This window comes from Nilaparvata lugens, chromosome 7 (assembly GCF_014356525.2).
Source record: "Nilaparvata lugens isolate BPH chromosome 7, ASM1435652v1, whole genome shotgun sequence".
Lineage (NCBI taxonomy): Eukaryota > Metazoa > Arthropoda > Insecta > Hemiptera > Delphacidae > Nilaparvata > Nilaparvata lugens.
Genome location: NC_052510.1, coordinates 52,362,197 through 52,386,860, shown reverse-complemented (window position 1 = coordinate 52,386,860; position 24,664 = coordinate 52,362,197). Strand labels below are relative to the sequence as shown.

The 24,664-nt window shown below is 33.6% G+C and overlaps 1 protein-coding gene across 2 annotated transcripts; it reads left to right on the top strand.

Annotated features, from left to right (window-relative positions):
- Positions 1-115: 115 nt before the first annotated feature.
- On the top strand, positions 116-24,316 carry LOC111055905 (alanine--tRNA ligase, mitochondrial). 2 transcript variants are annotated; one of them, XM_039433095.1, is made up of 16 exons: positions 130-627; positions 1,568-1,741; positions 3,237-3,382; positions 4,675-4,866; positions 7,175-7,319; positions 9,123-9,259; positions 9,747-9,900; positions 11,321-11,585; positions 15,031-15,336; positions 16,359-16,563; positions 17,316-17,533; positions 18,681-18,861; positions 19,892-20,111; positions 21,584-21,732; positions 22,439-22,631; positions 23,955-24,316. In XM_039433095.1, exons 1-16 carry the CDS (start codon positions 478-480, stop codon positions 24,156-24,158), a joined length of 3,039 nt encoding a protein of 1,012 aa, XP_039289029.1. In that variant the 5' UTR covers positions 130-477; the 3' UTR covers positions 24,159-24,316. The 2 variants fall into 2 exon arrangements, with proteins under 2 accessions (XP_039289030.1, XP_039289029.1); XM_039433096.1 differs by lacking the exon at positions 16,359-16,563 and having other exon boundaries at positions 116-627; positions 15,031-15,541.
- Positions 24,317-24,664: the final 348 nt, after the last annotated feature.

Sequence of the window (24,664 nt, the reverse complement as noted above, 5' to 3'; positions counted from 1 at the left end):
TTTTGATTATTTGAAATATTTTTCATATTTGAGTATTGAAATTCACTTTGAACTTGATAAAAATCATAATTTTACTTTTCTCATATTCCGGCGGTGTTTTCAAAATAAAATTTAGAGGTTATGTATCAATGTCTGTTCATAGAACATTAGCATTAGCAGCATCATATTTTATTATTCTATCAATATAATGTGTTTAATCCTACAAAATTACTTTTGAAATTGGTCAAACAAATATTCTAAATGATAAAGTGTATTATCGTGATATTTTCCTCTTGATAAATTAATATAGAATGAGTTATCTTCCCGAATTCACAAATGTGAACATTTTGTATTGTGTTACATTAGTGAATTATTTATAAAAAACGCTTAATAACTTTACTTTTATCATTATCCAGTTATTTTTTCCATAAAATCAGACTTTTCCAATAGGAATAGAACTGATTAAACGTAGATTCAAATTAAAAAATAGTCTACACTATGTCGGTCACCAAGAACACATCTGCACTCATAAGATCAACCTTTTTGGATTATTTTATCAAAGAAAATGGTCATGCTTTTATCCGATCAAGCCCTGTAGTACCATTCCAAGATCCCACTTTGTCTTTTGTCAACGCAGGAATGAACCAGGTAAATACTTCTTTTGATAAATCCATTCATCTCAAGTTGCTATCAGTTTTTTCAAAAACTAAAAATCATTCTTAAACTAGCCTTATGACTAAATAACTTACTGATGATACAAAAACTTTGTATTCAACAAATAATAGAGTGTGAGTTCTTATTGCTAAAATTACACAAGGGTGGGTAGCCAACCAGTTTGCCAAATTCTGGCGGCCGTCCACCTGATTTTGGCGACCCGGCTGTGTCATCATCCAATCCTGGTGCTTCACTAGTGTGCCAGACCCCAGAGTGCTTTACGTTTGTCCGCAAACGGTTGATCTCTGGCGCCCCACTGGTGGCTTACTGTTATACGAGAATAAGAGCCTTAGGGAGTAATGGTTATGGTTACAGTCGAGTGGCTTAGACACCGGGTTTGATACTCGGCGGGACAAGTTGCATTTGAGGCAGTAACATGTTACAGACACTTGAAGTCGTAGATCCTGGCTACCTAAAAACAGTCCTTTCAGAGACTCTGTGATTGATTAGGTATGATCACAATAGTGAACTTATAGTGCATGGTTATGCTGATCAATATTAGGTTGAGTGTTTCCTTAGAATATATTTTTACTATTTATAAAATAATAACTATTGCTACAAAAGTAGAGTACAAGTGTACAAAAAGTATAAATTCCAACATTTTTCTGAGATTGTTGCTGTAAAATGACAAATTTTGACAAGAGGTTACATATTCTGCTTATTCTACAACTACATTACACACTGCTTTACATTATTCAAATTTCAAATACTGTACAGATACACAGATTTATCACATGAACTTGTCCAACAGGCTCCACTGTAGCCTACTAATATTCTATTCTTTATTGGTGTCTTCTATATTGCATCTTAACTTCATGTGATTCCTCATCTAAGTTTTAATAGTTGTTTGTTTATTGTTGAAATCCTGTTTCAGTTCAAAAACGTTCTTCTGGGTTTACAAAAGCCTACTTTCAAGAAAATAGCCAATAGCCAGAAATGCATCAGAGTTGGAGGAAAACACAATGATCTGTGTTTGGTTGGGCATGATACCTACCACCATACTTTCTTCGAAATGCTGGGCAACTGGTCATTTGGAGACTACTTCAAAGTGAGTAACAAGACCAGTAATAAAAATGTGAACAGAAGTTGAATCTTGACATAACTTATATGACAAGGACCAAGTCAGGTCCACTTCCAGACAAAGTCAATCCAGATCTGGCCATGACCATGGAGAGAAGTATATTATACCTTTAATACCTTCAGCTTCATCCATTACCCACAATTGTGAGATCGATGGCGTCAAAAAATCAAAACACGTACAAACACATGAAAAAAAACTGTAACAGTTCAGATGGCAGTGATCCAGTGCTCACGCTCTCTATAAAAATTCAAACTATCACCCATAAATTCGTTCACACTGTAGTATGCCTTTGCACACAGTAGCTTCCGGACGGTTCTCCTGAAGGCGGCCTCATCCAAATTGCTTCACACTATTAGGCAGCTTGTTGTAGAATTTCAGGGCTGAAATCCTGTAACTAGCCTGTGATCGGTGGAGGCGTCTCCTGGGGATATCCAACAGCTCACTGCGCCTGGTGTTGTGGCGATCGATGTCACTACGGGCAGCTAGTGTATGCTGTATCTTCTTGACATACACCAAGCACAGGAGGATGTAATGGCTGAAGACAGTCAGTACACCAAGGCGAGAAAAGATGGGCTTACAGTGGGCAAGATGGTCGCTGCATGTTATAATTCTTGAAGCTCTCTTTTGCAGCCTCAGGAAATCAACAGCCCCTGTCGAATGACCCCACAGGAGCAATCCATAAGTGATGTGGCAGTGGAAGAGAGCGTGATACATTATTAAGAGATACCTCTCTGTCACCAGGCCCCTCATCCTGAGCAGCAGGAAGCAAATGCGGGAGAGTCGGCTGGTTACCTGCTGTAAATGACGGTTCCAGCTGAGTTTGCAATCCAAGACAAAACCCAGCAGCTTTACTGGATTCTGAGGGTCAGCAGTTCTCGTGACAAGCTGCAGATGATCCTTTTGGGTATTGTCCTCATTCAGCTGGAATCGATTAGCCAGGAACCATGAAGATGGCAGATCGAAGATGCTCTGCAGACGCCTCCAAAATCCGCTCAAGCTCAGCACCCGATGACAGAAGTGATGCATCATCCGCAAACATCAGAAAAGAACCATTGTCGTCTTCCATAATTACTCTTCTACACCTTATAGTTCTAGATCTATTCTTAGGGCCGCATTCTTGTACATTTCTTAGTAAGTACTGTATCCATGAGTGATGCTTAGGAAGGACAGTATTTTTGGAAGATATTAAGAACTTTGATGGCAGACTTAACAGGCTTTGCCACTTCAGCTTGCTTCAGACCTGATAGTCCATAATCCAGGAATGATTTTCACCTTTCTGTGAGTGAAGATGATTTCAATTTTATTGTTCATTTCGAATGGCCACGATTGAAAAATCTGAGAAAACAACAACAATGAACATTTCATAATGATTTAGAAAAAATGTTACATATTATTTAATAAGTTGATTGATTTAATAAAATGTGTAATTGGATTCATCATTATGTATCTTCTTATATTTCAGAAAGAAGCATGCTCAATGGCTTGGACCCTGTTAACATCCAGATTCAATATACCATCTCATCGACTCTATGTCACCTATTTTGGTGGGGATAAAGAGTTGGGGATACCTCCTGATTTGGAAACTAAAGAAATTTGGAAATCAATTGGGTAAGAAATCAATCTATTTAATCTGAATTCCTAAATATGTTGTAAATATCTAAGTTGCAGTGTCTATTAAGAACTTAGGATAAGGATGTTAATTGGTTGGATATTCCATGATATACTCTTTCTGTAATCTGATATATGTCTCCCAATCAGATAATAAATTGATCTTCTACTTCTGGTACATTGCTCACAAAACATCTTGTATAAAAGCCGATTTGTACAAGAGAAACTGAATACTTCAAATATGAGTTAGGCCTAAAATATTTCTTTAATATTTGTTTTCTTAAATTCAAATATTTTAAACCATTGTCTTAGGCTACCTGTAGTAACTTAGTATGTTGTCAATTCTCTCACCCTTACAAGGTAATCAAAATCTGAATATTATCAAGAATAATTATTCTGTAGTGATCTTCTTCTTCTTTGGCTGTGCCTTATCCCATTTAAATGGGGTCGGCATTCCTTTCTCTTAGTCTGCCTCTCCACAAAGCCTTAACCAATGCTTCCTCTCTCCTCCAACTACTCTCCCGCAAGTCAGCCGCTATTCTATCTCCCCACCTCATCCTAGGTCTACCTCGTCCTCTCACACCATCCAAAACCAAATCCTGCACTCTTCGTCCAACATAATCCTCCTCCCGTCGCTGCACATGCCCAAACTACCTCATTCTTGTCTCCTGCATTTTCTTTCCCAATGGTCCAACTTTTACAGTGCCTCTGATCAATTCATTTCTTATTTTATCTCTTCTTGTAACCCCACACATCCATCTTAACATTCTCATCTCAGTCACTTCCATATTTCGTTCCTGTTTCTCTGAAATGGGCAATGTTTCTGTTCCATACAGCATAGCTGGCCTCACAACTGATCTATACACTTTTCCCTTCATTTTAGTGATAAACCACATATATTCAATCAGGTACTATTTCCATAGATACTCAATGGCAAGGAAACTTACAGGGATGTATTAAACATTGTGAGTTCAACAGGATGATTTTATGTATTGTGTAGAATAGTAGCATCAATTTTAACAGATTGAATCAGTTGAAGTGATATTTCTGTTTCTTGACTAATATATAATGTTTTATAGATGTCATTAATTTGATATCTAATTTGAATTCAAGTTGAATAAAATATTATCACTTGAATGATTATAACAGACGTTAGGTCATGTCAGAGGCTCTGAAATTGATCAGGTGCGACCTGAAAACTCTCACACCAGACCTGAGCCAGCCAGGTCCCTGAATATTATTATTATAATTACTTGAGTGAGATCCTCTGTCTTTCAATTTTTGTTTTTCAGTGTCAATTCGAAACATATTCTACCGTTTGGAATGAAAGACAATTTCTGGGAGATGGGCAAAACTGGACCCTGTGGTCCCTGTACAGAAATACATTACAGTTACCTGGATGGGCCACCAACGCCTGAGAAGGTCAACACTGCAAATCCACTTCTAATCGAACTGTGGAATATTGTCTTCATTGAATTTAATAGGTAAACAATTCTGCGTCATCGTGTTTTCTAATATTAAATGGTGCGATTAGTTTTGCTAGACTTGGGTCCACATGCAACATCTTATTAATTTTAACAACTTATTTATTATTATTCACAACTTTCTAACCACTGAAGAAGGAGCAAAGTTCTACTGTTGTTCGTCCTCTTTGATAAAAGCTGTTCCTCCTTTTTTCTGTGTTTTAACGCTAATCTAGGATTTCATGGAGATATGGTCGCATTGATTATAATCTGTCAATTTCCGAGTTTGAACCAACAGCTGATGTATCCTCGTTCAAACTGATATGGTGCATAGTAAATTGTGGAAAATAATCACCGTGACTTTCAAAACTTGATTTTATTCTTAGGATTATACCAGGACCTCCTATATATTAGGAGGTCCTAATTATACACATCCACATATAAGTTGTACGCTTCTGCGTGCGTAATGATATGGATGATGATGATGAGATATCAATTACACCTAACACTCTTAGTTTATAATGGGTTCCGAACCAGTGAGAAGTCCTTAACTGTCAGTGGAGCCGCCTACTACTATCAAATATTTTTCGGACATGATATTATTTATCAAAATTCGGGAACAGAGTAGAAAGAAAGAAAGAAAGAAAGAAAGAAAGAAAGAAATATTTATTGCCAAAATCATTAAACAAAATTTACAAATGTGAAAAATATAAAAATTTTCATATACAATACATTACAAAAACTTAAAATTAAAATATTTTCCATTTAAAAATCGATTATTATATTATCATTGGCGTTACCAGCAAAACTAAGTAGTTTGAGCGATGGCAACGAGTAATCAGTCGGCTATAATTAGTGGCTTGAGATTCAGTCGAAAATAGAAAAAATATAATAAAGAAAAAAGAAACATATGGAATGTATGAAAAACTAGAAAAAAAATTTCAATCCGAAAAGAAGAAGTACTAAGAGTGAAATACGAAGAGAGCAGAAAAACTAGAATTCATTCATAATAATTTAAAAACTCAAAAGAAAAAGAGATGATTCATGTAATTATTAATCTACAATCCACTGTACATCCATTTAGTAACATAATGTAATTCATTTGTAGCATATATGCAATTCCTTTTGTAAGCAAAGAGAGAATTAGAAAAACAATACAATACAGTACACATGATACAAAAAATAAAACTAGTAGTTTTGGGCTTTGCCTGTTGTTCTTTCTCGATCATATTCATATGATTTGTAATTGTATCAACAAATGAATGAATGAATAAATATGAGAATCGAGATCTCTCACATCGGTCGTGTGTTGATGGAAAGGATAAAATTTTATATCCTTTTCAGAAAATTGACAATTATTTGTTGAAACACCGCCAACTTTTGAAGTTACATCACAATATTATATTATCGCTATTCAAATTGCATGCAATCTTTATTATCATTTATGAACTCTTCATACTTTGTAAAACTCGTTGAATAATTGGCAATACTGTCTTTCAATGTAAATTAGTGTATAAGCCAGTAAATATTGTAACACACATAAATGAAGAACTCTATATAACAAGACAACTTGTTAACAGGGTTGTCTCAAGGAATGAGTTGACAATAGCTAAGGAGCTAAATAATGCACCAGCAAGACGGCTACACTCTAGGAGGTATCTGAGATTAGATGATCAGAATGGTCAGGATATTGGAACAATTTGGAAGGCAAGGTGGTCCTCCTCATCAGTAAAGAATAGACACCTAATTGAGGATCCAAATGGAGAGGTGCCAGGGACACTGCTTGGCCGCCGGCAGTGGTGCTGTTTTGAACAGGTTCCGGACATTTACTGGAAGATGCGCCCAGTCTCTTGCCTTATGGGGCTTTACATCTGACCCATACTGTGAATGTGGCGAGATACAGACAATGGAGCACTTGGTTTCAAACTGCCCTCTGTTCCCATGTGAGGGAGGATTGCAGGAGGTGCATGCGGCAAGTGATATGGGGCTTAAATGGATCGAAGTAGTATTACAGAGAATTGACATTTGAGGCAGACCCATGGAGGCCATTCCAAAATATGCAGTAATACTGCATATTATAGCATACTGTCCTTCAATGTACATCTTTGATGTAATTTCTGTTTTGTATTTTTTAAATTATGAAAAGTCACTTCTGATGCTTCCACATGCTGGCCCATAAAGCATAAGCTTATATATAATATAATCTAATCGGAACGATCAGATATGGCTTTCATGGCTAGGTCTACCATTTTCCAAAAATATTCCTAGATCATTTGTTTTAGAAGGCATTTTTCGAGGAGAGGAAATCATTCTATTTTCAATGTTACAGGCGTGGAGAAAATCTATTAGAAAAGCTACCAGAAAAACATGTTGATACTGGTATGGGACTTGAACGTTTGATAGCTGTTCTTCAAGGAGTCAAATCGAATTACGATACTGATCTGTTTAGACCTCTTTTTGATGTTATATCCAAGGTTTGTAAACTTTGAACTACAAGAAACATCAGAAAAATTGGAATCAATAATAAAGAAATATCTTGTTATTAAAAAAAAATAATTCGATCCGGAACAAATTAAGCTGGATTCGCATACAACAGTGACAGTGAAAAGTTCAAATATAATTTCCACGAGCTCTTATTGGACTATTCCCACTCAGATCGGTCGAGAGATTTCGAATAATGCCATTAGAACTTATGTGAATTGTATTTTCACTGTGAATGTTGTATGGGAATCCAGGTTTAAGGTTGCTATTGTGAGGTCCACGATATAATGGCAGTGGAGAAAGGTAGGAGAACAACGTTGCCGATCCTTTGTCTTGTCAATGCCTTCTATAGACGGTAGCTGATACAGGTTTATTGATGTAATATTAACTGTTCATTCTCGTTTAAAATGATCAATTATATTTTATTAAGCAAGAAATTATATTCCTCAATAATTTAATAATGAATTCTCATAATTAAGATGAAATATTTTGTTAATCGATTATTAATTTCAAATGCTTAAAAGACGATCTGGCAACACTGCAAAGCGAGAAAGACATAGCGCTATCCGCTTTGTTGAATGATAGACAAGGATAGAAATATCATTGCTAACCAAACACTGCCATTATAACGTGGACCTCACTTTAGTACGCTGTTGAATGCTTGTTGGTTCACTATGTATAAACACTTCAACATTCACAACTCACACTGGTAGTTCAATATTTAAATAGTAATTATTGCAAATGTCTAGATAAGATAAGATATCCATTCATGCAACACAGTATTATCATACAATGCAATAAATAGTAAAAGATCGTCACAGAAAGTAATTTAATAGCTATTTATGTATTAAGAGCGTAATGCGCGACTTTATCGCTCGCGCAAAACAGTTATCACGCGACGCGAAGCGGAGCGTGATAATTTTGCAAGAGCGATAAAGAAGCATTACGCGCGAATTACATACAAAATTTTTTCTACAACTGCACAAACCTGTTAATTCACTTATATCTGGCGGAGTTTATAATAATTTGTCTACACTTATATCCATCATGGCTGTAGAATCGGTATAATTACCGACTTTTTAGGTTAAGATCTGACCGAGAGTGGTTTGTCTTTTGGCGAGCTGCTTATCATCAGCTGATTAGCGAGCGTAAATAAACTCTTCTGCGCATGCGCATGCGCATGCGCAGAATATTAGCGAGCGATAAAGTAGATTCTCTCCAGAAATAAGCTGTTTTAGGAGGAGAACTGAGTATGTAAATTCTTTCTTTACGCGCAGTTGTAGAAAAAATAAGTTATTGAAAGAACCCTCACATCAAAGAGTATCTAGTATCTTCCATTGTTTCCTCTGGTAATCTTGATTATTATTTCAAGATGATTTACACTTGTCTACAATGTAATTATGTTTTAATTTCCATTCCTTATTATTATTATTAGGCTACTGTATTTCCATTAGATTGACTTCATAGTTTAGCAATTCTAAATATTTTACAACATTGTGTTACAAAGTGCTTGAAAATGATTGTTTAGAAGTATTTCTACTGCTTTTTACTACATATTCTTTTCAAATTTGAATTGGCATCTTCTTCTTCTACTTCTAGCTCAATCGTTTGATTGGTTGGCAGCCTTCCATTGTTCATAGCTCATAGCATCCAGATCCCTCGTCATTTGTCTCACATACTCTAAAATTTGTTCCATTCCTTGTTCTTCACGTAATTTATTGTTTGTATTGCACTGTACCAGTTGTGCTGTTTTGAAATGCATTTGCCTTGAATATTTATATTTTGAAAATTCTCAGGTTTCAGGAGCGAGACCCTACTCTGGAGCTTTCGGTGCGGCGGATCGGGATGGCCTAGATACAGCGTACAGAATTCTAGCTGATCATTCTCGTATGAGTGCTGTTGCCTTGTCTGATAATATGTTTCCCGATCAAAAGTAAGTAAAACAGAAATAAGGAGAGTAATCTTAATATATTTGACAAAACTTGGAAAGATTTTATCTTCAGAAAATGATGTCATTGAAAAAAACGCAAGCAGATAGAATCAGCATTGTTTCAACTCTCAGATATAAGTGATTCTTTCAACACTTCTATTTTCAGTATTCCAATGCAATTCCATATTATTATTATTCTTATCCTAAATTATCTCAGTAATTTTCAGTTTTCCAATGTTTTTTCTGAGGGTGATCCACATGAGCTCTAGGCTTGTGCTTGGGTAATAAGGCGGATGATAATGAGAGATGAATGGACCTACAGTTTAAGGAGGAATCACCGGGAAGCGATTTTACAACACATGAATAAAATCCAGTACAAATTTGTATCATTGCTCAAATTATTCAATAAAAATTAATATAATTTTTATTAATTATTCTTATCATTATAATTATTTATTATTAAGAATAAAGAATATTCGTTTTTTCTCAGCCATAAATTGAGACGAATAATACGTAAGGCACTTGTAACTTGTGAGCGAAACTTCAAAATGAAAGACAATGCAAAACTATTGGGAGAAGTTGTTAATGGAGTCGCCGATATATTATCTCAAGCTTATCCAGAGATATCTAGGAATTTGAATAAGGTAAGAAATGATCGAAGTTGTCAATTTTACTGTGATATATCATTATGATAATCATTTTATTAGAATTAGTTGATATAAAGATTGCTATGCTCAATAAAAAGTTGATAGCTATGTTGAAAAATTGAGTGCAGTACTATCATAGAGAAACAATAGTGTAAGTAGATATACCATGGTATAGGGAGTTTATGTTGTAACTTTTACTGTTATCTCAAGCCGATAGTCCACGTAGTTCTTTCCCTTGAAGCTGTGTGACACTGGTAGTCTCTCATATTGTGCCGATCATACACTCTCACCCGGTCAAAACAGTAAAAATCGTCAATAAGTGACAGTAATCGGCTTGAGATAACAGTAAAAGTTGCGACATAAACTCATTATACCATGGGATATTTACTTACGCTATTGTTTCTCTATGGTACTATTGAAATACGTAACTGCAGAATCGGTTGGTGCTCAGGAACAAATGGAAGAAATGATATTCTCTATCCTGTTGTAATCTGTATGGTGAAAGGCTCCTACTGTATTTCAACACACTCCACAGCACCATTTTGAACTTGAAATACACATTTTATTGAATAAACTCTTTCTTTGTCTCTTCAAAGTCGGCATGTATTCAATTATAACATTACTTCTGACTAATATACAGTGCAACCAAATAAATTCCTGAAATTGAACTACTACAATTATCTAAATAATTAATAGATAATTGATAATTTGATAGATAACTACTAAAGCTATATCGACAATGGATGGATAATTCAATATTTGAAAGTGAGTTACTTATGTATCCATTTTCTTTTCAAATCAAATCAAAATCTTTATTGCTGAAAACATTGAACAACATTGAACAATGTTATAACAACGTCAGTAGCTGAAAAATTGCAACAGAGCATAAATAATAGGCTACAAATTACACAAACAATACAAATAAACAATCACACAAATTTTCACATCCACACAAATAAAGAAATTTGATTAAGACTTGGTGACCAAAGAGGATGTAGCCTAAAGAGTTTTCTATAATCATTCATATACTGAAAAAGACTAGATATTGCTGAATCACAGATTTTAACATTATTAATGTACAACCACAAATAATATAAATTATTGGAAGAGAACCAACATTTTAAAAATAATGTGATAAATAATATTTATATTTGTATTATTTTAAATTCTATAATTGAATAACAACTTTTCTCATCTAAAGGTTCAAATGCTAATACGAAATTAATGTGATAATATTTCTATAATTAATTTACAATTTTTTTAAATTAGACAAATTTTATAAAGAGACGAAAACATAACCTTTTTTCTGGACTATTTTAATGAATCAAAATTCGGGGGAGGAACAGTTTTGATCCTCCCCAAATTATTTTACATGATAATTTTGTATCATTGAATCAATAACTTTTCTCATCTGAAGGTTCAAATGATCATACGGAATGAAAGCGAAATAATCAGAGAACTGAACCGAAGTACGGCCAAAGAATGGAAGAAACTGGTGCAACAAGATCAGCGGCTTTCGGCGTTTACTGGAGTGGAAGCTGTGGGTTTAGTGCCAGCCTATCGAGATCTGTGTGATAGTGTTGGTGAAAAAACTGGAAATTTGTCTTCTGAGTTAGCGGTTCGTCTCTATGACACTCGTGGTCTTGATGCTGATCTCATTGATGATTTGGCGTCAGCTCTTGGTTTGTGAATATTTTTATTGTCAAATTCATTATTTTAAATTGTTTTTATTATCAACTTAATCCTCCAAACTTTTTTTACAAAAGTATTCTAACTCACAACTTTACTAAAAACTCACTTTACTAAATGTGTAAATTAGGGTTTGTAACTCGAATATTTTATTGTGTGGTACATCATTTTAAAGGCCTTTTTTGAAACAGGAAAGATGACATCTATAAAGATGTTCTATGATAATTGTATCCAAAATGGCGGCTGATTGAAGTTTTAGTTTTCAAAGAAATGAGAGGTTGTAACTCAAATGTTTTGAATGTAAACACCCATTGAGTGATACATCATTTTAAAGGTTTTTTTCCAAAACGAGAAATATGATATCAATAAATAGGTTATATGATACTTTTATCCAGAATGGCGGCTGATTGAACTTTAACAATTATTTCTTTAAAAACTAAAACTTTAATCAGCCGCCATTTTAGATAAAAGTATCATAGAACATTTTTATTGATGTCATCTTTCTTGTTTTAGAAAGGCATTCAAAATGATCTATCACACAATGGGTGTTTACATTTAAAATATTCGAGTTACAACCCCTAAGTCACCCACTTATACTTACTTACTTATCCTGGCGCTACAGCCCTATGTGGGCTTTGGCCTCCTCCACAATCCGCCTCCAAGCTTCTCTATCTCCTGCCTAATCTTTCCATCCTCTCACTCCAATTACTCTCAAGTCTCTTTCCACATCCTGCATCCATCGTGCCCTAGGTCTCCCTCTTCTTCTCACAGCCTCCAACTTCTCATAGAGCATCGTTCTTGGCATTCTTTTCTCCGGCATTCTTTCCACGTGTCCAAGCCAATCTATCCTTCTCGCCTTGACAAAACGGAGACTATTTTTACCTTGCAGGATTTCTTCAATTTCAGCATTCTTTCTGATCCTCCACGCACCATTCTCCTGCACTGGACCATATATTCTTCCTAACCAGCTTCCTCTCAAAGACCATCAGTTCTTTAGCATCTTCTTGTAGTACTGTCCATGCTTCGCTACCATATGTAACAACCGGTCTTATGAGAGTCCTGTATATTTTAATTTTAGTGTTCCTGGTTAGTAATTTGGTCTTTAGTAATTTATTATTGGCAAAATATGCTCGATTGTCCAGCATTATCCTGCGCTTGATTTCCGAGGATATTCTGTTAATGCTATTGATCTCAGTGCTCAGGTACGTGAAGGTTTTAACTTTTTCGAATACTCTTTCTCCAATTTTGACAGTTTCTTGCTCTCTCACTCCTCTAGGGCTCATTTCCAGGTACTTAGTCTTTCCTTCATTTATTTCCAGAACTTCTACCTAAGCCTCATCTCGAATCTGCAAGAATGCTTCTTCCAGCGAACGCATGCTTCTCGAGATTATGATAACATCATCTGCATATGCTAAAACTTGTGTCATTCTGTTCGTGATGTTGCCTCTCTTGTCAATGCATTCCATTGCTTTCTGGAGGACTATGTTGAAGAGCAAGGCCGATAGTACATCTCCTTGTCTTACGCCGTCATTGATACTGAATTCCCTACTCACTCTTCCTTCACTCAGCACCATACCTTTTGTGTCATAGTCACCCCCTTATGAGGGGTTGAAATTCAGTTGTACGTCAAAAGGTAGAGTGTTTGACCTATAACTTATCCTGTAAGTTACAGTATTATATCTATAACGGTCTCCAACTTATTGAAGGGTTTCCATACATATGACTCACGCTGTCTATTGTCCAACAACAGATTTTATCATTCATATACAACCACAATAATGATATAAATGATAGGGATGGAACCAAAATTTAAAAATAATATTTCTATTGTTTTGAATTCTATAATAATTGAATTACAACTTTTCTCATCTAAAGGTTCAAATGATAATACGGAATGAAAGCGAAATAATCAGGGAACTAAACCGAAGTACGGCCAAAGAATGGAAGAAACTGGTGCAACAAGATCAGCGGCTTTCGGCGTTTACTGGAGTGGAAGCTGTGGGTTTAGTGCCAGCCTATCGAGATCTGTGTGATAGTATTGGTGAAAAAACTGAAAATTTGTCTTCTGAGTTAGCGGTTCGTCTCTATGACACTCGTGGTCTTGATGCTGATCTCATTGATGACCTGGCTTCAGCTCTTGGTTTGTAAATATTTTCATTAACACATCCATGATTTCATTTGTTTTTATTTCCAACCTTATATTCTAACTTACTATTATCAACTATTAATAGAAACATACGTTTATCAAATAGACCCTTTACAATTAATAAAATAATAAAACAAGAATATAATTTTTTTGTATTGTATTTTTCTAGGGAAGGAAAATTAATTTTAAAGGGTACTATAATTCTATTTTATGAATACAAGAAAGTAGCCCTGAATTCATACATTTTAAAAATAAGAAACATACATATTCATTCAATCATTGAACAATTATTATTGTAACAGCCTTGTAGTTCAGAACTGATGGTTTCCTGAATTAACACATTTAGTGAACAAGTGAAATGTGTTCTACTTGCTCAATTCTTTCTTCAACTATCATTTGTTTCTCGCAAGTTGATATAAAACTGAAACTGTGAGGCTATAGTGCAGGCTTCAGCCACAAAATTTTCTCTTCAGAAAACTTCAACAAACAATATTACAGGTTATACTAAAAGCTAATGCTTGCACGAATTCCTAGCACAATTATGTCGACAGACAATATGAGTGAATGAATCACTATGAGTGAAGTATTAGTTGGAGGGTGAAAGGTGAAAGGTTAGTCTATAAATTATTGGGCATTTTTTTCAATATTTAGACATAAATTCACTCATTCGTTGTTGATTATCCATCTTGTTTTCACTTATATTATTACTATTGTATTTTGATTACTTTCAAGTGAAAAAGCAAACACATTCTGTTGGTGTGGCAACGATCGTTTCGTGCTGGTGTTGCACATTGTCAAGCCAAACAGAAAAACCAACAGAAACTAAACAGTGTTTCTGTTTGGCTTGAGAATGTGCAACACCAGCACGAAACGATCGTTGCCACACCAAAAGAATGTGAGTGTTTTTTTCACTTGAAAGTAATCAAAATACAATAGTAATAATATTAGCGGAAACAAGATGGATAATCAACAACAAATGAGTGAATTTATGCCTAAATATTGAAAAAAAATCTAAATAATTTATAGATTAACCTTTCACCTTTCACCCTCCAACTAATACTTGGAAGTAAAGAACCATATCAAGTAAATTCTCACAAATTCAATGTAGAGGTTACTTTTAATCTCCTAATTCAATTGGCAGTCGAAATTGTTAGTAAGCTGGTTTAATAATATCATTATCAGATTTGGGAAAAATTAGTGTAAAGCAACCATAGTCTTCTATTTCATGAAACCATTTCTGCATAAAAGTTATGTTTTTTGTTTGATAATCCTTATTATCTTTGTGTTTCCAGGCCTCAACTTTGACAGAGACGATTTCGACAACAAATTGAAGAAATTCAAACAAGAAGGAAGCAAATCATTTTCACCAAAACTTGATTTTTCTACTATCTGGACCGACACATTGATAAGAAACAGTGTCCCATTAACGAACGATTCCTTCAAATACGTGTATGAACGGGAACCACCTCTATCCGCCTCTCAAAATGAAAGTACACAAAATCTGTGTTATACTTTCCCAGTTTTGACTTCGAAATTGTTAGCAATCATGCTATTAGATGGAAGTGAATCGCAGAATGTGTGTTTGGAAAACGACGAAGTTGTATTGGAAACCGGGAAGCAAGCAGCTCTAATTGTGAATAATACGAATTTCTATTCAGAAGAAGGTGGACAAGAGGGAGATAAGGGTACTATTTCTGTATTCAGTCCTGATGGCGAAGAGGTTTTTTCATTAGAAGAAGTAGCTATTGAGAAAGTTGGAGGATATGTTTTTCATTTTGGAAAACTCAGTGTTAATAAATACATGTAAGTACTACTGAAACTGGGCTTTGAAATATGCATGTTTTTAGTAATATGTTTTTTACATGGATTGTTTCATTTGTTTAGATTGAGGTTTTGCAGTGTTGCCTCTTCTCTCATACTCAAAATCATAGTATCCAGGACCCGAATATCTGTAACTTATATGTTATAGATAAGATTAATGACGTTGAAATATGCTCCTATATTCCTATATTTACAGATGGAAATTACTGAGATATTGCAATTATTCAAATGCTAATGAATTAATGATTATTATTAAACGAAAATCCAAATTAAATGCTGTAATTCACCCCGAAGACTTCTGCTACTGCAAATATTGATAACGGGTTAAACAGCTAGATGGAAATTACAGCATTTAATTTGGATTTTCGTTTAATAATAATCATCATTAATTCCTATATTTTTGACAATAGCTATATAGTGAGGTCCACGTTATAATGACAGTGTTTGATTAGCAATGGTATTACTATCCTTGTCTATTATTCAACAAGGCAGATAGCGCTATCTCTTTCTTGCCAGATCGTTTTTTAACAATGTAGAATTGATAATTGATTAACAAAATATTTTATCTTAATTATGAAAATATTTTAAAATATAATTTCTTGCCTAATAAATATAATTGATCATTTTAAACGAGAATAAATATCACAGTTAACGAGTTAAATATCGGGACCGAGCTTCGCTCTGGAGTAAAAAAGCATAACAAATTTATTACGAAAGAAGAAATTATAATAAATTTCTTACAGAAATGTTCTATCTAATCACAGTAAATTGAGACCCAGAGGTATGCAAAACGACGAAGTTGTATTGGAAACCGGGAAGCAAGCAGCTCTAATTGTGAATAATACGAATTTCTATTCAGAAGAAGGTGGACAAGAGGGAGATAAGGGTACTATTTCTGTATTCAGTCCTGATGGCGAAGAGGTTTTTTCATTAGAAGAAGTAGCTATTGAGAAAGTTGGAGGATATGTTTTTCATTTTGGAAAACTCAGTGTTAATAAATACATGTAAGTACTATGAAACTGGGCTTTGAAATATGCATGTTTTTAGTAATATGTTTTTTACATGGATTGTTTCATTTGTTTAGATTGAGGTTTTGCAGTGTTGCCTCTTCTCTCATACTCAAAATCATAGTATCCAGGACCCGAATATCTATAACTTATATGTTATAGATAAGATTAATGACGTTGAAATATGCTCCTATATTCCTATATTTACAGATGGAAATTACTGAGATATTGCAATTATTCAAATGCTAATGAATTGATGATTATTATTAAACGAAAATCCAAATTAAATGCTGTAATTCACCCCGAAGACTTCTGCTACTGCAAATATTGACAACGGGTTATTTGTTTTATTATCTTTCACACTTGTTTCCTTGGTTCCTATTTTGTACTGGAAGTAAATTTTGTTATCATGGCGATTCTGCTGCTTAAGCCGCCATTTTGTCACACCGTTGAGTGGGAGGAGACTGTCTAGCTGGGCCAATGGCAGGCGTTCATGTCCTTGACCAATAGCAGTTCTCGCCTACTAGCATAAATTCTGCTGCTCTTGTATTAAGTTTTAGTTTATCAGAGATTGACAATGGTGTAATAACCGAAACCGGTCTTTCTAAGTATCAATAAATCTGTGGTTTTTGACAATTTCTTAGTCCTTTCCATTCAATTGTTAATTGATTTAAAATCAATCAATGATGTTGATTGGTTTTAAGGTCTATTCTATGCATTCCAGGCTATAATATTATTTTCTATTACAGGGAAGGAAAATCTTTCAAACTCACATCAGAGACCAAGGCAAATCTGAAGATAGACGAAACGATTCGGTTAGCTCATATGCGTAACCACACTGCCACTCATTTGATAAATGCAGCTTTGAAAGAAATATTGACAGTTTCGTGTCAAAAGGCTAGCAACGTATCTCATGAATCACTCACGTTTGATTTCTCAGTTTACGGGGCATCTTTCTATGAACAAGGTAAAAAATCAAAGAACAGTATGCATTTTTCCAAACTATTCTACACAAATGATTGTTGCATTTTAGGGATCATAATACTTCTAGTTTTCAATGTTCTTTGGCAAAATAATCACATTCTTGTACATCAATATTAAAATTGTACACGAATAAACATTTTGAAGAAACGTTTCTTACATATGTGAATCATGTTAGAAAAGTCACTTATGGAAGGATCAGTTCAGAGTGAAGTATTAATTTCAGAATCGTAAAAGATAATAATGAAGTCTTAGTGCCGGTTGCTCAGAAGCCGGTTAAATTTTAACCGTGATCAACTCCACGAGAACCAATCAGTGAAGCCGTCTTTTCAAAAACGCCTTCTTTGATTGGTTCTCGTGGAATTAATAACGGTTAAAATTTAACTGGGTCATAACCTCGAATGCATTCACTTTTCTTTAGTAACTTCTATTTCAGTAATTGAAGATGAAGTACACAAGTTTTCCTATTGGTAGTGTATGCTACTTGAACTGATACTTTTCAACAGTGGTTTGATCATCTCTATATATAAAAATGAATGTCTGTGTGTTAGTTTGTTTGTTCCCTATAGACTCGAAACTACTTGACAGAACGGCATGAAACTTTTGGAATATGTTGTGTGAATATTGGGATGGTTTCTGACCAGAAATTTTAATAGGGGGGCAAATAAAATTATATATTAATCCATTTTACAGACCTGTTTTCGAAATTGTTGGCCGAGCGACTAACGTAGAACGGGAAGATCATCATGATTCAAGATTATGTTAAGATAATATGATTTAGCATCTAAACTTACCATAAACACATCACTCTGTGATAAAATTGTGTACTGGTAGTTTTAAGCACATAGAAAGTCCGTATTGAGATGTAAATGAAATATTGATTGTAAATAAATAAATTTCATGATTCACCAAATAAAGTCAAGTGTGACATGGATAAATTGACTTTTTGGCAGTACGAAGTTCTCCGGGTAAGCTAGTTAAAAATTTAATTGCTGAATTAATGATATTTTAGAACTGTTTTTGGAAGAATTTTCCAACTTTTACTGTGCAATACATATTATTTAGCTAATAATTAATTCAAAATCGACTCTTCCATACTAATATAAAATATATTTCCCGATTTTTTTAAACAGAAGCTTCAAAACTTGAAAAATTAGTGCGGAAAACGATTGCTTCCAAAACACCAGTTGAAAGAAAAATCGTTTCCAGTCAGGATATTCTTTCAATGGATGATATTGCACTACTGCCTGGAGAAACTTATACTGATAGCGAAATATCAGTGATTGAAATAAAAGGAGAGCAGCTTTTTTCCAAGTAAGATATTCTCAAAATATTGTAGTTTTTATCCACTATTAGTCGTAATTTCAGAAATGTTCCGCTTCTCAAACAAATAATGTTGGTTAATTATGCTGGATTTCATCAAGCGGAATCAATAGGTTTAGTATAATGTTGAGTAGGCATGATGAGCTGATTCAAAATAACTATGCTACCCAGGATGAATTTTTTGGGAATTTTTCCAACTTCTTACAATAATTACACATATGCATCAAACGCGGTATGCTAAAAACACTGGTATTACAGCTATACCCCTCCAGAGATCTCTTACACAAACCAATTCCTTCTATATTTCACATGTTCTGTATCGTAACTTGGCTCGTCACTTCCCACATCAGATAGTATTTCAGGCCGTCTCGAAATCCTTATTAAATTGAAATTAAAGAAATTTTTAATACAGCTGGGAGTGGACAATGCAGAAAACATCATCACAACAAATTATAATACCTACCTTGGCCGATAAATTTGCTGGTGGTGACAACCCGTCTACTGTTCTTGAAATATGTATGCACCATTACACTAATTAATTTGAGCTATTCAATAATTTATTCACTGTATGTAATAATAATATTCAATAAGATTCTGAATGCATCAAGATTATTGTTTCCTTTCTCTCTGTAAAACTTGTAATATGCAACTCTGGTTTGCGCACAGGCATTTTTTGCCCATTTTTAGACCATTTTCTAAAGATTTATTTGGCTTTGTGTATTCATGAGGTTGTTTTATTCTTTGTTATTGTTTTATATTGAAAATGAGTACATAAGATTTTTGCTTTGTAAATTGCATTTTTTTGAAAATAAATATCTTATGTCTGACTGTCTGGCTGTCAATGTATTCAACCTAATATGTCTTTATTGTTGTCTCCATTTTCTTCATTGTTATTGCAATTTAGTCTTGACAAATCCTATAGTCTTTTTTAAATGTTTACAGTTTTGAACCATTCTTAGAACGTTTTTGCTATTCATGAATTTATTTCCTATTTAATTTTATCTCATTAAATCATTTTCAGAGAAGCTTGCTGCGGTACCCACGTTATGAATACCGGTGATATTGGTGCTTTCTGTATTACCGGCTTGAAATCGCAGGGATCAAATTTGAAATTTCTGCAAGCCGTGACTGGCCAAACTGCCGAAAATGCAATGACTGAAGGGAAAGAAATCAATGAAAAGACACAAGCTATTTCAAACAAAGTGAAGGAGTACCTGGGCTCGAAGAATGACGGTTCTCTTGTAAGTATACTATTAATTTATCTGCTATTAGATTTTTATTAATATCTTTCCTCAATTTCATTTCATTTCATTAATTCATAGACAATAGATACAATGCAGGAAAAAACAACAGGCATTCGTCCAAAACTGCTTTAAACCTTAATTTGGAATACACAGACTAGAGGTTATGTAAATATGATAACTTAACACACTATTTTGAGTCCAAAAATGTATTCACTACAAGAATTTTGAATTTTTAGATTAATAAATTTCAAAATACAAATTCAAACAAAAATCGTCCAAACTATCCAAAACCAAACAATGAGGAGAGAATTGTCTATTTATCATTTGTAAAAATGAAATTTATACTGTTAAAAACCAAAAATATTGATACATTTCACTCATATTGATCTTTGTATTACTCTTCCTCATGTTTTAGAATAGAATAGAATATTTTCTTCATTCAACACAGCAAAACGAAACATCATGCAGTTGAATATCGTCACTAAATGTAATATTAATACACAGGCATTATAAATGAGAAGCCAAAAAATACAATATAAATTTAACTTATTTGAGTCAAAACAATATTTCATTCATCACATGATGAAATACAATACCTACAAAGCTAATCAAGACATTAACTTTTCTACACTGTACAGTGCTTTGGATATGAGAAGACTGTACAGTTCTCTCTTGAATTTATTTATGTCAGTCAAGGTCCGCAATGGATGAGGTAACTTATTGTGTAACAAGTTGTGTGTTTATTTTTGGGTTCAAAATTTTATAAAATAACTTGATTAATTCAATAAGAAGTGATAATTGAGTGTTATATTTAAATATAGTTTGGTGTTTTAATTTATCTTAATTCAAAGCTTATATTCATTTTTGGACGAAAATTGAACTAGAATCTTTTACAGTAGAAACATAACCTATTTTTTGGACATTTTATTAATTTATGAAAATTTGGGAATGGAATAGATTTGGGCCAAGCCTGTTGTTCCTTCCTAATCATATTTATATGATTTGTGATTATGTCCACGAATAAATGATAAATGATAAATTATAAATAAATACTTATTGTGTAAACTTATTGTTTTATACTCTTCTCTGCCTCTTTAATACTATTCTGAAGTCTCCTCAGCTCCTTTTATTACTTATTCGAACCTTCAAAATATAATAATCTCACTGTATTCTATTTCTTTACAATTCATTATAGAATGTTTCTATTCTGCAAGTGATTTAAAACTCTCATCCAAACTCAATATTCATCTACTTCAATAAACCAACTCAATTCTCAACTGAAAATGCAATTGCAATAAATTCTATTTTTTAGCCTATTTTCGAGTCGAGATTGTTTTGTGACGGATTTCACTTTCAAATTGAATCTTGATACACTTTTTAAAATTAATCTCTTGACTTCAACTCCTAGATTCATTTACTAATAATCTTTAACTGTGTAATTAGCTGATGGAAATATTCTCTTGTTTCAGTTGTCAGAATTGGATAATGAGATTCAAAATTTCAAGTCTGAATTGAATCAGAGAAGTAAATCTGCAAGTTATTTGGCTGTTAGTGGTGCTTCTTCAATACTTGATGAAATTAGCCTGGAGTTGAAAAAAGCTGCTCGATTACATTTACGGTGAGTTCAATAATCAATAAATGATTAATGTATCATTTAAATAATTATTCTCATTATTTCCAGTTATTTCAAACCCTTATCATTCTCAGAATGAAAAACAATCTCATTTTTTAAACAATTGATAGGTAATTTTAATTTATTAACATGAAGGACGATGCAGCCAGTCCTCTTCTCCACTCGAACACTTTCATACAATTCTTTTTTGATTTCATGCTTTTAGAAACTACAGTTTGAACTGATGGTATTTTTTGATACATTCCAACTTATTCATTGATATACTTATGATATACTTATTACTCCCTTATTAGTGTATGACTTTTATGGGCAGAGATGTGAGGATAATAAAGGTAGCATGAACTCTACACAGAATGGGAATCGAACCCACAAGTGTAGCATGAGTAAATTAGAGTTATACTGCTGCATATCGCTAAGCTACGTCTCACTTAATAATTTTCAAGCACTTACGAATGTATCAATGAATCTCAATAATAATCAATACCTAGTGTATGTAATCAGGGCTACTTATAAGTAAAACGTTTATTTGAAATTTATTTTTAAAACCTGAAGATGATGTGGAACATTAAAACTAGTCGTTTTAATTCGTTTTTTTAACTATTATTTTATATTAATTTCAAAAAATGGTACTATAATACTATTTTATAAATAATCAATACATTTATTTATAGTAATTGTTTTATATTTTCAGCGATGCTTTGAACTCGGAAATGAGGGAAGTGATCGAAAATTGTAAAGAGAACTTCGTTGTACATTTTTTGAAATGCTCATCCGAATTGGACTCAACTCCATTAATCAAAGCGACAAAAATGTGCCCTAATATTCCTGTTATGATATTCTCATACACAGACAATTGCTTGAGAGGACGCTGTACAATACCAAAGGTATCTTCATCAGATTTCTACACAATTTTTTTGTTCCGTTCTATATCTACTAGACTACTTTTATTGTATTGTTTATCATAAAAACATTGAATGAGAATAACGATTGAGATATAAATGTATTGTGATGAAGAACTTACAGATTAAAGAAGCTAGTACATAAATTATGTGAAAAATGAACTCTTCAATTATAATTCTATAATTTCAAGTTTTTATAATAATTATTGTGATCAAGTTATAGTAATGTCTCAGAAAATTATGAATTATTGTTTTTATCACATTGAAAGTGCAAAAGATCAGAATAAGAACATGTAGGCCTACGTTACAAGAAGACAAGAAACTTCTCATTCTCATTATACAGAATGATCATAAAAGGACTTTACAATTTTGAAAGCACATAAATATTTATTGAAATTACTTACAGAATTGAGAAAGGTGTCATTTTGTTACACAGCACTTCAAGTTTAAGGTGTGGGTGTTATTTTGGCTCGATGTGACAGCCATTGGTAATGCGTCATACATACCACCGATAATCGATTTCTTGCCACACTCGTACCAGCTAATTTTCTGTTGTCTAGAAAATCCTAAACTTCTCCGTGAAAATGAGGTGGTGCACCATCATGCTGAACAAGATCAACAAGTGGCCTTTTACTTTCAGCATGACGGTGCACCAGCTCATTTCAACGTAGAAGTTTGGGATTTTCTAGACAATTGCTTTCAACTTCGCTGGATTTACCATGCAGGGCCAATACCATGGCATGGCCACCTCGCTCACCGGATTTAACATCGATGGATTTCTTCCTGTGGGGTTTCATTAAGGATAAGGTTTATGTTCCGCCTCTACTAGACAATCTCAATGACCTCCAAAATCTGATCACATTTGGATCGCTGCGGTTGCCCAAGTTACGCCTGATATGCTGGTACGAGTGTGGCAAGAAAACGATTGTCGGTAGGATGTATGTCGTATTACCAACGTCTGTCACATCGAACAAAAATAACACCCACACCTTAAACTTGAAGTGTTTTGTAACAAAATTACACCTTTCTCAATTCTGTAAGTACTTTCAATAAATATTTATGGGCTTTCAAAGTTGTAAAGTCCTTTCATAATCACTCTGTGTATGGGAATTTGGAATTTTCTCTGGTTCTTCAAACCAGAAATCTTCAAATCTGTTTGAAACTCCTATGTGATTCGGTTTGATAAAAACCTCTACCCTTTTATGCTTCAGTTGTTACAACCTAAAACTGTTGAGTAGCGCTGTACAAATGAATAACGATGAAATAATTTTGAATTTCATTACAATAATTAAAACTCGTTTTTTGCAGGAATATTGTGAAATTCTTTCAGCTGAAGATTGGATGAATGCAGTTATTTCAGTTACCGATGCTACTGGTGGTGCTCCGAAAGGACAAGATCCAAAACTTGTCTACTTGATGAAACCAACGAAAATCTCCAAAGATGCCGTTGAGAAAATAGTTGATAATGCTTTAGAAGTTGCTAAGAGAGTGGCAGAGAAAAACTTTACATAATCTCTTAGTATAGGTAGAATATGAATTTTAATAATTATTTAGCAGATAGATTTCTGCTATGATAATAGTTGTTGTTGTTATTATAGTCTTGAGTTATATATATAATATGGAGACAATAAATATAGCGGTGAATAAATAAGCAGAATTCCTAAAATGTATGTATTCAGGGCTACTTATTTTCTATTTATAAAATAACATCATACATAGTAGCCTACCCTTTTTTGAAAAGTTTTTAATATAAAATAACACATTACAAACTTTTCAAAAATAGGGTACTATGATGTTATTTTATAAATAAAAAGCATAATTCCATATATAGAGAGAATATCCTTCGTCAAACAAGGTTACTCTATATATTTTCACCTTTTAATAAGCCTGTAACCCACGAAAGTTTTCAGTGCATACCAAGATATGATGGAACATCTTATAAATTACCACAATTTATTTAACTTGTGAAGATCTACTAAAAGCTTACTGTACAGATGATATAGCAGAAAGAGATGGAA